This window comes from Bos mutus, chromosome 4, assembly GCF_027580195.1.
Source record: "Bos mutus isolate GX-2022 chromosome 4, NWIPB_WYAK_1.1, whole genome shotgun sequence".
NCBI lineage: Eukaryota > Metazoa > Chordata > Mammalia > Artiodactyla > Bovidae > Bos > Bos mutus.
Window position 1 is genome coordinate 103,879,468 of NC_091620.1, and position 14,753 is coordinate 103,894,220.

The 14,753-nt window shown below is 38.5% G+C and overlaps 1 protein-coding gene and 1 pseudogene across 1 annotated transcript; one reads left to right on the plus strand and one right to left on the minus strand.

The window, feature by feature from the left end:
• Positions 1 to 3,742: 3,742 nt before the first annotated feature.
• Positions 3,743 to 4,691, minus strand: LOC106700678 (large ribosomal subunit protein uL30-like; annotated as a pseudogene).
• Positions 4,692 to 6,789: 2,098 nt separating this feature from the next.
• LOC138987553 (histone H4-like) lies at positions 6,790 to 7,119 on the plus strand. The gene has a single exon (XM_070368821.1). The coding sequence runs from the start codon at positions 6,808 to 6,810 to the stop codon at positions 7,117 to 7,119; it is 312 nt and encodes a 103-aa protein (XP_070224922.1). The 5' UTR covers positions 6,790 to 6,807.
• Positions 7,120 to 14,753: the final 7,634 nt, after the last annotated feature.

The window sequence follows — 14,753 nt, forward strand, 5'->3', positions numbered from 1 at the left end:
AGAGACAATTTTTATTTTTTTCCTAAAACATAATGTAGACCATACATTTATTTGCAAAATAAACCTAGGCTCTCATTTATCAATCCTATCAGACATTAAAAATGTGCAAGAATTTGCAAATAAATACATTTGAAAGAATGTATCCTTTGGGAGAAAAAAAATTACACATTCGATTATATTTGACATCATTTTCCCCCCCTGCTGTCAAAAATGAAAACAGAGTTTACTTTTCACTGGAGCAAGTGCATTATAATCTCACTTCATTAAAGGCCAAACTTGAGGATTATACATCTGAGAGGAGAAACTTCTTTTTATTTGTTTAAAATGTACTTTTTTTTTTTTTTTTTTTTAATTTTTATTTTATTTTTAAACTTTACATAATTGTATTAGTTTTGCCAAATATCAAAATGAATCTGCCACAGGTATACATGTGTTCCCCATCCTGAACCCTCCTCCCTCCTCCCTCCCCATACCATCCCTCTGGGTCGTCGCAGTGCACTAGCCCCAAGCATCCAGTATTGTGCATCAAACCTGGACTGGCAACTCATTTCTTACATGATATTTTACATGTTTCAATGTCATTCTCCCAAATCTTCCCACCCTCTCCCTCTCCCACAGAGTCCTTTTATTATGTGGGAGTGAGTTGACTGGGTACTGCTAAAGCTTCCACTGGTTTGTGAAATATGATTTCTGTTGAGGCAGTCTGAATGCAGGTTGGAAAAGAATTTCCAGACACCAAGCATTTCAGAAGGGAGTGAGTTTATTAAGAACAAAAAGCAGAAATAATGTGGGCACTGCAAGTGCAACGGGCCGACCTCCTGACAAACCAGAGAGAGTCGACAGTTTTTACGGGTTAGTAGTCAATTTTTATAGCCTCAAGACAAAGGAAACTCCTGCTGGAAGATTGGCATAAAGGTGATTGCTTAGGGTGTTAAAAAGTGATTACGGGGGGGGAGGCGTCTTTGACTAATTTGGGGTTCAGGAAGCCTGCTTGTGATGATCAGGGGGCCTTTGGCAACAGTTACAAAGGGGCTCAGTCAGCTTCTGGGGGGACCTGGGGTCTGGGCTCTGCTTCTGTGGCCTTGTGGCAAGGCCTCGCAGCTTTGGCCTTGGGGCAGGACTCAACAATCTCTTACATTCATTTTTAAGTCTAAAGAAGACCCACACATTGAGCATACTACAGGGGAGATGCCAAAGGAAAAGAAATAACTGTTAAGGAAGGTTCTAGATGCATCAGACGGAGAAGGCAATGGCACCCCACTCCAGTACTCTTGCCTGGAAAATCCCATGGATGGAGGAGCCTGGTAGGCTGCAGTCCATGGGGTTGCAAAGAGTCGGACACGACTGGGCGACTTCACTTTCACTTTTCACTTTCATGCACTGGAGAAGGAAATGGCAACCCACTCCAGTGTTCTTGCCTGGAGAATCCCAGGGACGGGGGAGCCTTGTGGGCTCCCATCTATGGGGCTGCACAGAGTCAGACACGACTGAAGCAACTTAGCAGCAGCAGAAGCAGATGCATCAGAAGAACTTGTTCACTGAAAAAAAAAATGTACAACCTAAAAATTGAAAATTATGTTTTATTTGGGGTCATTACTGAGAACTAAATCCAGGGAGGACATCTCTGAGGAACCATTCCAACGATGTTAAGGAGGAACCAGAATACATAGGAGATTTTGCTAAAAAAAAAAAAAAGTAGTCAAACAAAAGATTACTGCCAACCACAAAAAATCAGACATCTCAAGTTAATGATTTTAGTGCTTTTGTATGTATGGGAAGAGGCAAGAGTCTGGGCTCACTGAAATGATTCCTTAAATAGGCATCTTAACACCTAGGATCAGTATTCTGTTTTTCTCCATCCTAAATCCCCCAGTTTGACAAGACTAAAAGCATTGTCTCAATGAAGAGAAGGTCATGAGTAAACACTTTTGGCTCAGCTTGGTGACCAGATCTGTGACCAACAGACAAAGAAAGAGACAGAAAGGTGAATCTTAGGGGGAAATAGTTAAATGTCTGAAAGGTGGGCCTTTTGAAATGGAGTGTCCCATCTTCATACATCAGCCAATTAAGATATGTCACAAGTATTCCCCAGCCAGAATTGCCCCTTCCTTTCTTTATGCTCCCATAGGATTTCTTTCCCCAAGAGGAGCACACGTGACACTGTGTTGCTGCTTGTCCACATGCCTCCTCTTCCCAGGAACACTAGGTTTCTTAATGGTCATCTCTGTGAAGTCTAGTTGTCTGTCCAGTACCTGGGAAAGAGCCTGAACCCAGTACTTAATGCATAGTGGACAAATGAACAATCATGTACAAAAGTAAGTTGTACTCAAAGGATGGACTCATCGCCTGTTTCCCCCTGTATTCTCAGTACCCAGCAAAACTCCTGACTAGGAAGGTCTTGGTATAAACAAGTAGGTAAAAAGATCTGTAACTCTGGCCAACAGACTCACTTTTGAACCTCAGCTTTAAGCCGGAATAAGTTATTGGGTTGGCCAAAAATTTGTTTATGTTCTTCTGTAATATCTTATGGAAAATCCCAAAGAAACTTTTTGGCCAACCCAATACATCTCTGTACTTCCATTTTCTCACTTTAAAATGGGGTTGATTGATTAACTAAGCAATACACGCATTAAAGGTTTGCCCAGTACCAGGCATAAACAAGGCCTCATTAAAATATCAGCAAATCTTACAGTAAAGGCTGTAAAATTGACTTAATTCTTCACTGTCTATTTAGCTGAAGTGTTTATTTAATTTCTAAGTTCCAAAATCCCATGAGAAAAAGGCTAATGTGATAGTAAAAACCTTTGTACCTCTGGCACATTATCCGTAAGAAAGTTAAATGAAATGGAATTACCCCAAAATCAAAGGGTACAATTGTCAGAAATAAACACATTGATTCCAATTAACTCTGTTGCCATCACCTCATCAAATCCTTTCCACAATATCATTAGTTAAATTTATTTACCACTGTATATCCCAGGGGCATTTCAGGGTCTCATACATGGAAGCTTCATTTTTACACCGTTCTTATGCCTGACAGAGAAAATATGGTTCTCGTCTTTCAGAATTCGGATAACTGAAGTTTGGTTTAAGTAATCTGGCTTAAGACAGCAGGACTTAATAAGGAAATACCCAACTAGCAATTGGACAATAATTAGCAACTGGATAATCTGGCCCAGGGTCTAGGACTATCTTAAGTACCTGGGTACTACACTGGGGCTCATCTTTTAAATTTCCTGAGTTTCAATGTCATTATTTATAAAATGTGAGAAAAGTCTCCACTCTTTAAATCATATAACTATAAATGATGTTGTATACCTGAAAACTGTTTTGAAAATATAAGGCAAGTATTAAATCTTACATCCAAGTACCTCATACTTGTTGCTTCTCTCTTCAAAAGAACCTCTTTTGAAACATTGCCAAGACTTAAACAAATATTGCCACAGTTTGCTTTGGAGGGATCTTTTCTTAATTGGATCAAAGATCAGTTCTCCAAGTATAATCTAGCACAATTGTATTGACTTAGCAAATGAAGAAACTGGAACGCAGAGGTGCTGTAACTTGCCCTGATTTTACACAGCAGACTAGTGTGTGGCTTCTATACCAAGAAACCCACCCTAATTCCTTCTGTTCACTGCGCTGACCACAGAATGAGGAGGCCTTTGTATTTTTTTACAGTTCAATTTGAAAGCATTCACTGTTTATTAACTGACCAGATACAAAAATAATCATGGTAGATAACTTAGTTCATTCCTCTAATAAGCCTGTTGATCAGCTTGTCCCTGTTGCCAGCATCTCCACCTTCAAGAAAACACATGATCTTTTTCTTCATTCCATCTCCTAGAAAAGACAATTTGAAGGGCCACAGAAAGTTGTTTGTTTCTTTGAAACATTTTTCAAGAGTAAGGATCTCATGAATCAGATCCTCATGCCATATTTGCCTAGAGATCAAGCAATCAGCATGTTATCTATCATGGCAATTCGCTTCATATTGATTTGGTCATAACAACACTTACAGATCAGTTCATTTACAGACTTCAGGTTTGGATATCCCCATGCAATGTATGGTTCCACAATTCTCAGCATGTTATTTGAAACCTTGTTGAGCTTCACAAAGGTGCTGTTGAAGATCTGACAAATGCTAATAAGCCACAACAACTTTTGATCCTCTGGGCTCACACCACTACTAACTCTTACCCTGATGACAGATGCCCATTTGGGTTCCACAGGTACATAGAAATTGCCAGCTTTTCCTGCCATCCTAGCCATTTGGATTTCATTTCTGTATATCTGCCTGTATTCCTTGTGATTGTGCTTAGCTGTTTCATAGATAAGATTCTGCCTTGCCTGTTGAAGCATCTTTTGGGCAAACTTCTTTCTCAGGTACTTGATCTTAAGCTCTGCAAAATTCTTTTGCTTTTTCTTAAGGGTTTCTGGCCCTGGTGGCTCAGACAGTAAAGAATCTGCCTGCAAGGCAGGAGACCTGGGTCTGATCTCTGGGTCAGGAAGATATCCTGGAGAAGGGAATGGCACCTCCACTCCAGTATTCTTGCCTGGAGAATGCCATGGACAGAAGAGCCTGATGGGCTACAGTCCATGGGGTCACAAAGAGTCAGACATGAGTGAGTGACTAACAGTTTCATTTCTGGCATAGCAGGAACCTTGTTTTTCTTCTCTTCTGCACCCTCCATAGTTGCAGCCAGAAAAGAGCAGGGCCTTTTTAGTTTATGTGTAAATAAATAAATCTGGAATTAATGAGCTGACACAAATAGGCCACTTGTTTTTCCAGAACTGGATATCTTGAATATTCAAACTGAAGATACATGATTTAGTAAACGGAAAAATATGGAGAATTTACATTTATTGTGGGCAGCATCAGCGATCTGGAGCTTTTGTAAATGTTTCCCTGAAGGAAGAATCTCTGGAAAACTTGTGTTGAAATGCATACAAATCTGATGGAAACTTGTTTGCACTTGCCTTTTTTTTTGATTGCAGAGGACATCCGTGCTATGATTGAGGTTGTGTCTATAACAGGGTCCTAGAGGGTCCTTTACTGTCTGTCACAGACAAATAAAAGCAACAGCAGCTAAGAGGACATAGGAAAAATGCCAGCAGCTCCCCTAGAGCAGTGGTCAGTAAGAAGCATCTCATAGCCTAGATAGAATGTTTTGGTACATGACTCTCTGGTAGACCTGTAAACATTGCTAGCTTAAATGAAGAGTTGATTTTTTCTTTTTGAATAACAGCAGGGGCAAACAATTAATTTATTGATTGATTAATGGTGTATATTCAGCTCTGTTCAGAGAGAATCAGTCACGTTTAATGAGAGACTCTGCCTTCATTAAATTCATCAAGTCATTACTAAGTAAATACGTGGGTAGATTTCATAGAATTTGTACCTCATAATAAAGACTAAGTTAACATTTCCCTGAAACAAGCACTTAGAAAGAAATTGAGAAAAATTGAGTTAAGTCAACTAATAATAATTTTTCCCTGAAGTCAAAAATGACTAGTCTCCAAGAAAAACATATGAAATGATCCTTGGAGCATGATACTATGCATAGAAAATCCTAAAGACAATACAAGAAAACTACTAGAATTCATCAATGAATTTGTAAATTTGCAGAATACAAAATTAATATACAGAAATTTGTTGCATTTCTATATGTGACAGCAAACTATCAGCCAGAAATTAAGGAAACAATCCCATTTACCATTGCATCAAAAAGAATAAAATACATAGGGAAAAAAATCTACCTAAGAAGGCAAAAGATGTCTACTCTGAAGACTGTAAAACATCGATGCAAGAACTTGAAGATAGCACAAATCAAGGAAAGATATACTATATTATTGGACTGGAAGAATCAATACTGTTAAAATGACCATACTACCAAGGCAATCTCAGATTCAATGCAATCCCTATCAAGTTATCAATGGCATTTTTCACAGAACTAAAACAAAAAATATTAAAATTTGTATAGACACTCAAAAGACCCCAAATTGCCAAAGCAACCTCAAGAAAGAAAAATAGAGTTGGAAATGCTCCTCGACTGCAGACTATATTATAAAACTACAGTAATCAAAATGATATGGGACAGGAAAAAAAGTATAGAACAGGATGGAAAATCCAGAAATAAACCCACCCACTTACAGTCAATTAATCTATGACAAAGGAGGCAGGAAAACACAATAGAGAAAAGACAATCTCTTCAGTATGTGGTTCTGGGAAAACTGGACAGCTGCATGTAAAAGAATAAAGTTAGAACATATTCTAATGCCATGTAAAAAAGTAAACTCAAAATAGATTACATACCTAAATGCAAGATGGGATACTATAAAACTACTAGGGGAAAACATAGCCAGAATGCTCTTTGACATAAATCATAGAAATATTTGTTTGGATGTGGTTCCTAGAGTAATGGAAAAAACAGCAAACAAATGGGACATAACTAAACTTAAAAGCATTTGCATACAAAGGAAACCCAAAACAAAATAAGGAGACAACCTATAGAATGGGAGAAAATATTTGCAAATGATGTGACTGACAAGGGGTTCATTTCCAAAATATGTAAACAGCTCATACAGCTCAATATCATAAAAACAACTCAATTAAAAAATAGACAGAAGACCTAAATAGACATTTCTCTAAATAAAACATACGATGGTCAAGAGGCACATGAAAAGATACTCAACATCTACAAATAATAAATGCCGAAGAGAGGGTGGAGAAGAGCAAACCTTCCTACACTATTGATGGGAATGTAAATTGCTATAGCCAGTTGCTGTTGGTTTACTTTTCGTGAAACCATGTCTGGACGCGGCAAAGGCGGCAAAGGTCTGGGGAAAGGCGGCGCTAAGCGCCACCGTAAGGTTCTGCGCGACAACATCCAGGGCATCACTAAACCTGCTATCCGCCGCCTGGCTCGTCGTGGTGGTGTGAAGCGCATCTCTGGGCTCATCTACGAAGAGACCCGTGGGGTCCTGAAAGTGTTTCTGGAGAACGTGATCTGGGACGCGGTCACCTACACCGAGCATGCCAAGCGGAAGACAGTCACCGCTATGGACGTGGTCTACGCTCTCAAGCGCCAGGGCCGTACTCTCTACGGCTTTGGCGGTTAAGCTTTCCAGTTTGCTCTCAGGAGCTTGATTTCAACCAAAGGCCCTTTTCAGGGCCAAGAAAAAAAAAAATTGCTATAGCCACTGTGGAGAACAGTGTAGAGTTTCCCTAAAAAACTAAAAATAGAGTTACCATGTGATAGAGCAATCCCACTCCTGGGTATATATCTGGAAAAGGTAAAAACTCTAATTCAAAAAGACACATGCACCCAAATGTTCATAGCAGCACAGCACTATTTATAATAGCTAAGATATGGGAACAACCTAATTGCTCATCAACAGATGAATGGATAAAGAAGATGTTCTATGTACACACACATACACACACACACACACACACACACACCAAAAAAATGGAATATTACTCAGCCATTAAAAAGAATGAAATAATCCATTTCCAGCAACAGGGATGGGCTTAGGGATTATCACACTAAGTAAAATAAGTCAGAGAAAGACAAATACCTCATGGTATCATTCATGTGGTATCATTTATACGTGTAATCTAAAATACAAAAATAGAAATAGACTCACAGACATAGAAAACAAACATATGGTTACCAAAGTGAGGGATGAATTAGGAATTTGGGATTAGCAGATACACACTACTTACTTTATAAAGTGTAGGTGCCTATCACCATAAGTTTAAAGAAAATCACTGCTTCCAAATCTCTCTTGCTGCTTCTCATAATTTTTGTTTTGTTTTGTTTTCATTTGTCTTAATATACTTTTAATTAATTTATTTTACTTGGAGGCTAATTACTTTACAATATTGTGGTGGGTTTCACCATACATTGACAGGAATCAGCCACTGGTGTATATGTGTCCCCCATCTCAAACCCCCCTCCCATCTCCCTCCCCATCCCATCCCTCTGGGTCATCCCAGTGCACAGGTTTTGAGTGCCCTGTTTCATGAATTGAACTTGGACTGGTCATCCATTTCACATATGATAATATATATGTTTCAGGGATGTTCTCTCAAATCATCCCACTCTTGCCTTCTCCCACAGAGTCCAACAGTTTGTTCTTTATATCTGTGTCTCTTTTGCTATCTTGCATATAGGGTCATCATTACCATCTTTCTAAATTCCATATATATGCCTTAATATACTGCATTGGTGTTTTTATTTCTGAATTACTTCACTCTGTTTAATAGGATCCAGTTTCATCTAACTCGTTAGAACTGATTCAAATGCACTCTTTCTAATAGCTGAGTAATATTCCACTGTGTATATGTATCACAACTTTCTTATCCATTCGCCTGCTGATGGACATCTAGGTTGCTTCCATGTCCTAGCTATTGTAAACAGTGCAGCAATGAACACTGGGATACATGTGTCTCTTTCAGTTCTGGTTTCCTCAGTGTATATGCCCAGCAGTGGGATTGCTGGATCATAAGGCAGTTCTATTTCCAGTTTTTTAAGGAATCTCCACACTGTTCTCCATAGTGGCTGTACTAGTTTGCATTCCCACCAACAGTGTAAGAGGGTTCCCTTTTCTCCACACCCTCTCCAGCATTTATTGTTTGTAGACATTTTGATGGCAGCCATCCTCTGGCATGAGATGGTACTCATTGTGGTTTTGATTTGCATTTCTCTGATAATGAGTGATGTTGAACATCTTTTCATGTGTTTGTTAACCATCTGTATGTCTTCTTTGAGAAATGTCTGTTTAGTTCTTTGGCTCGTTTTTCAATTGAGTCATTTATTTTTCTGGTATTGAGCTGAATGAGCTGCTTGTATACTTTTGAGATTAATTACTTGTCAGTTGTTTTGTTTGCTATTATTTTCTCCCATTCTGAAGGCTGTCTTTTCACCTTAATTATACTTTCCTTCATTGTGCAAAAGCTTTTAAGTTTAATTAGGTCCCATTTGTTTATTTTTGCTTTATTTCCATTACTCTGGGAGGTGGGTCATAGAGGATCTTGCTGTGATTTATGTCAGAGTGTTCTGCCTATGTTTCCCTCTAGGAGTTTCATAGTTTCTGGTCTTACATTTAGATCTTTAATCCATTTTGAGTTTATTTTTGTGTACAGTGTTAAAGAGTGTTCTAGTGTCCCTTTTTTACAGGTGGTTAACCAGTTTTCCTAGCACCACTTGTTAAAGAGATTGTCTTTTCTCCATTGTGTATTTTTGCCTCCTTTGTCAAAGATAAGGTGTTCATAGGTGCATGGATTCATCTCTGGGCTTTCTATTTTGTCCCATTGATCTGTATTTCTGTCTTTGTGCTAGTGCCATTCTGTCTTGGTGACTGTAACTTTGTAGTATAGTCTGAAGTCAGTCAGGTTGATTCATCCAGTTCCATTCTTCTTTCTCAAGATTGCTTTGGCTATTGAGGCTTTTTGTGTTTCCATACAAACTGTGAAATTATTTGTTCTAGTTCTGTGAAAAATATTGTTGGTAGCTTGATAGGGATTGCATTCAATCTATAGATTGCTTTGTGTAATATACTCATTTTCACTATATTGGTTCTGCTGATCCATGAACATGGTATATTCCTCCATCTATTTGTGTCATCTTTAATTTCTTTCATCAGTGTTTTATAGTTTTCTATATATAGGTCTTTTGTTTCTTTAGGTAAATTTATTCCTAAGTATTTTATTCTTCTCATCGCAATAATGGATGGGATTGTTTCCTTAATTTCTCTTTCTGCTTTCTCATTTTTAGTGTATAGTAATGCAAGGGATTTGTGTATTAATTTTATATCCTGAAACTTTACATTATTCTTTGATTAGCTCTAGTAATTTTCTGGTGGTGTCTTTAGGGTTTTCTATGTAGAGGATCATGTCATCTGCAAACAGAGTTTTACTTCTTCTTTTCCAATCTGGATTCCTTTCATTTCTTTTTCTGCTCTGATTGCTGTGGCCAAAACTTCCAAAACTATGTTGAATAGTAGTGGTGAGAGTGGGAACCCTTGTCTTGTTCCTGACTTTAGGGGAAAAGCTTTCAATTTTTTGCCATTGAGGATATTTGCTGTGGGTTTGTCATATATGGCTTTTATTATGTTGAGGTATGTTCCTTCTATGCCTGCTTTCTGGAGAGTTTTTATCATAAATGGGTGTTGAATTTTGTCAAGGGCATTCTCTGAAACTACTAAGATAATCATATGGATTTTATCTTTCAATTTGTTAATGTGGTGTATCACCTTGATTAATTTGCAAATATTGAAGAATCCTTGCATCCCTGGGATAAAGCCCACTTGGTCATGATGTATGATCTTTTTAATATGTTGTTGGATTCTGTTTGCTAGAATTTGTTGAGGATTTTTTGCATCTATGTTCATCAGTGATATTAGCCTGTAGTTTTCTTTTTTTGTGGCACCTTTGTCTGGTTTTGGTATTAGGGTGATGGTGGCCTCATAGCATGAGTTTGGGAGTTTACCTTCCTCTGAAATTTTCTGGAAGAGTTTGAGTAGGATAGATGTTACTTTTCTCTAAATTTTTGGTAGAATTCAGCTGTGAATCCATCTGGTCCTGGGCTTTTGTTTGTTGGAAGATTTTTTAATTTCAGTTTTGATTTCCATGCTTGTGAAGGGTCTGTTAAGATTTTCTGTTTCTTCTGGTTCAGTTTTGAAGGTTATTCTTTTCTAAGAATTTGTCCATTTCTTCCAAGTTGTCCATTTTATTGCCATACAGTTGCTGAGAGTAGTCCCTTATGATCCTTTGTATTTCTGTGTTGTCTGTTGTGATTTCTCCATTTTCATTTCTAATTCGGTTGATTTGACTCTTCTCCCTTTTTTCCTTGATGAGTCTGGCTAATGGTGTGTCTATTTTATTTATCTTCTCAAAGAACCAACTTTTAGTTTGTTGATTTTTGCTACAGTCTCCTTTCCGCCTTTTTCATTTATATCTGCTCTGAATTTTATGACTTCTTTTCTTCTACTAACTTTGGGGTTCTTCATTTCTTTTTCTAGTTGCTTTAGGTGTAAACTTAGGTTATTTATTTGATGTTTCTCTTGTTTCTTGAGGTAAGCTTGTATTGCTTTGACCTTTCCCTTAGCACTGCTTTTACTGAATCCCATAGGTTTTGAATTGTCGTGTTTTCATTTTCATTTGTTTCTATGCATATTTTTATTTCCTTTTTAATTTTTTTCATGATTTGTTGGTTATTCAGAAGCATGTTGTTTAGCCTCCATATGTTTGTATTTTTAATAGTTTTTATCCTGTAGTTGACATCTAATCTTACTGCATTGTGATCAGAAAAGATACTTGAAATTATTTCAACTTTTTTGAATTTACCAAGGCTAGATTTATGGCTCAGGATGTGATCTATCCTGGAGAATGTTCCGTGTGCACTTGAGAAAAAGGTGAAATTCATTGTTTTGGGGTGAAATGTCCTACAGATATCAATTAGGTCTGACTGGCCCATTGTATAATTTAAAATTTGTGTTTCCTTGCTAATTTTCTGTTTGGTTGATCTATCCATAGGTGTGAGTGGGATATTAAAGTCTCCCACTATTATAGTGTTACTGGTAATTTCCCCTTTCATACTTGTTAGCATTTGACTTACATATTGAGGTGCTCCTATGTTGGGTGCATATATATTTATAATTGTTATATCTTCTTCTTGGATTGATCCTTTGATCATTATGCAGAGCCCTTCTTTGTCTCTTTTCATGATCTTTATTTCAAAACCTATTTTATCTTATATGAGTATTGCTACCCCTGCTTTCTTTTGGTCTCCATTTGTGTGAAATATCTTTTTCCAGCCCTTCATTTTTGGTCTGTATGTGTCCTTTGGTCTGAGGTGGGTCTCTTGTAGACAGCATATATAGGGGTCTTGTTTTTTGTATCCATTCAGCCAGTCCTTGTCTTTTGGTTGGGGCATTCAACCCGTCTACATTTAAGGTAATTATTGATAAATATGACCCCATTGCCATTTACTTTGTTGTTTTGGGTTTGAGTTTATAAACCTTTTCTGTGTTTACTGTCTAGAGAAGATCCTTTAGCATTTATTGAAGAACTGGTTTAGAGGTGCTGAATTCTCTCACCTTTCACTTGTCTGTAAGAAAAAAGAAAAAAGCTTGTCCATAAAGCTTTTGATTTCTCCTTCATATTTGAATGAGATCCTTTGGGTATAGTAATCTGGGTTGTAGGTTTTTCTCTTTCATCACTTTAAGTATGTCCTGCCATTCCCTTCTGGCCTGAAGAGTTTCTATTGAAAGATCAGCTGGTTATCCTTATGAGGATCCCCTTGTGTTATTTGTTGTTTTTCCCTTGCTGCTTTTAATATTTGCTCTTTGTGTTTGATCTTCATTAGTTTGATTAATATGTGTCTTGACTCGATGGACATGAGCTTGAGTGAACTCCAGGAGTTGGTAATGGACAGGGAAGCCTGACGTGCTGCAATTCATGGGGTTGCAGAGTCGGACACGACTGAGCTACTGAACTGACTGAACTGAACTGAACTGAGATGTTTTACCTTGGTTTTATCCTGTTTTGGACTCTCTGGGTTTCTTGGACTTGGGCGGCTATTTCCTTCCCCATTTTAGGGAAGTTTTCAACTATTATTTCCTCAAGCATTTTCTCATAGCCTTTCTTTTTGCCGCCTTCTTCTGAGACTCCTATGATTCGAATGTTGGGTCATTTAACATTATCCCAGAGGTCTCTGAGGTTGTCCTCATTTCTTTTAATTCTGTTTTTCTTTTTCTTCTCTGCTTTATTTATTTCCACCATTCTATCTTCCACCTCACTTATCCTTTCTTCTGCCTCAGTTATTCTACTGTTGGTTCCCTCCAGAGTGCTTTTGATCTCATAATGCATTATTAATTATTGTTTGACTCTTTATTTCTCCTGGGTTGTTGTTAAACCTTTCTTTCATCTTCTCAGTCCTTGCCTCTAGTCTATTTATCTGTAACTCCATTTTGTTTTCAAGATTTTGAATCATCTGTACTATCATTATTCTGAATTCTTTTTCAGGTAGACTCCTTGTATCCTCCTCTTTTGCTTGGTGTGGTGGGCATTTATCATGTTCCTTTACCTACTGAATATTTCTCTGTCTTTCATTTTGTTTAGATTGCTGTGTTTGGGGTGCCCTTTCTGTAGGCTGTATGTTTGTGGTTCCTCGTTATTGTGGAGCCTGCTCCCTATGGGTGGGATTTGACTAGTGGCTTGTCAAGGTTTCCTGGTTAGGGAACTTGCATCTGTGTTCTGGTGGGTGGAGCTGGATCTCTTCTCTCTGAAGTGCAATGAAGGGTCCAGTAGTGGGTTTTGGGGTGTCTATGGGTTTGGCATGGCTTTGGGCAGCCTGTATTTTAATGCTTAGGGCTATATTCCTGCATTGCTGGAGAATTAGCATGGTCTGTCTTGCTCTGTAATTTGTTGGTTCTTGGGTGGAGCTTGGTTTTGATGTAGGTATGGAGGTTTGGGGGTGAGCTCTTGTTGATTAATGTTCCCTGGAATCAGGAGTTCTCTGATGTTCTCAAGTTTTGGCATTAAGCCTCCTGCCTCTGGCTTTCAGCTTTATTCTACAGTAGCCTTAAGACTTCTCCATCCATACAGCACAGAAGATAAAACATCTAGGTTAATGGTGAGACAGTTCTCCACAGCGAGGGACACCCAGAGAGGTTCACAGAGTTACATGGAGAAGAGAAGAGGGAGGAGGGATATAGAGGTGACCAGGAAGAGAAGAGGGGGAGTCAAAAGGGGAGAGAGCAATCTAGCCAGTAATCAATTCTCTAAGTGTCTCCACAGTCTGGAACACCCAGAGAGATTCACAGAGTTACACAGAGAAGAGAAGAGGGAGGAGGGAGATAGAGGTAACCAGGAGGAGAAGAGAGGGAGTCAAAAGGGGAGAGACCAATCTAGCCAGTAATCACACTCCTAAGTAAAAATGGATACTGAAGAGATTAGATTCTTAAAGGTACTGAATTGACAACAAATACCAAAAAGCAAAGATTAAAAATCTAGAGTAGAGGTTAGACTCTCAAAAAAAAAAATATTAAAAATACAAAATAAAATCAATCACAAAATTATAAAAAATATATATGAAATTTGCTTTAAAAATAAGGTCCTTTTCCCCACAAGGTAATAGTAGGTTATAAAAATGAAAATTCAAGGAGTAATGAAGAACTTATATTTTAAAATTCAAAATTTATGATAGTAAAAAATATATCTAGGAATTTCTCTGGAGCTGTTGTGGGCATGTGGGATCAGTTCAGTTTCAGATAGTTCCTTTTTCCAGTTTGCACTTGTTCTCAAGGTCTATAGGCCACCCCCAATGCTGTTCGGTTGTGCTGTGGGGAGGGAAGGACACTGCAAACAAATATCGCTGGCCTGTGTGGGGAGTGCTCTCAGTGGATGGACCACACTGGGTTTGCCCCAGCTCACAGCGTGTGTGCTTGCCTGGGTCTACACTCTCAGGCTTCAGGGTGCTCTGCAGGCACTGTCTAAAGTGGGCCCTGCATTTTGTGCACTTCCCAGGTCTAAGCCACTCAGGTTCTCGGGTACTCACGTCCATCGAGTCAGTGATGCCATCCAGCCATCTCATCCTCTGTCGTCCCCTTCTCCTCTTGTCCCCAATCTCTCCCAGCATCAGAGTCTTTTCCAATGAGTCAACTCTTCGCATGAGGTGGCCAAAGTACTGGAGTTTCAGCTGATTTCCTTTAGAATGGACTGGTTGGATCCTCCTTGCAGTCCAAGG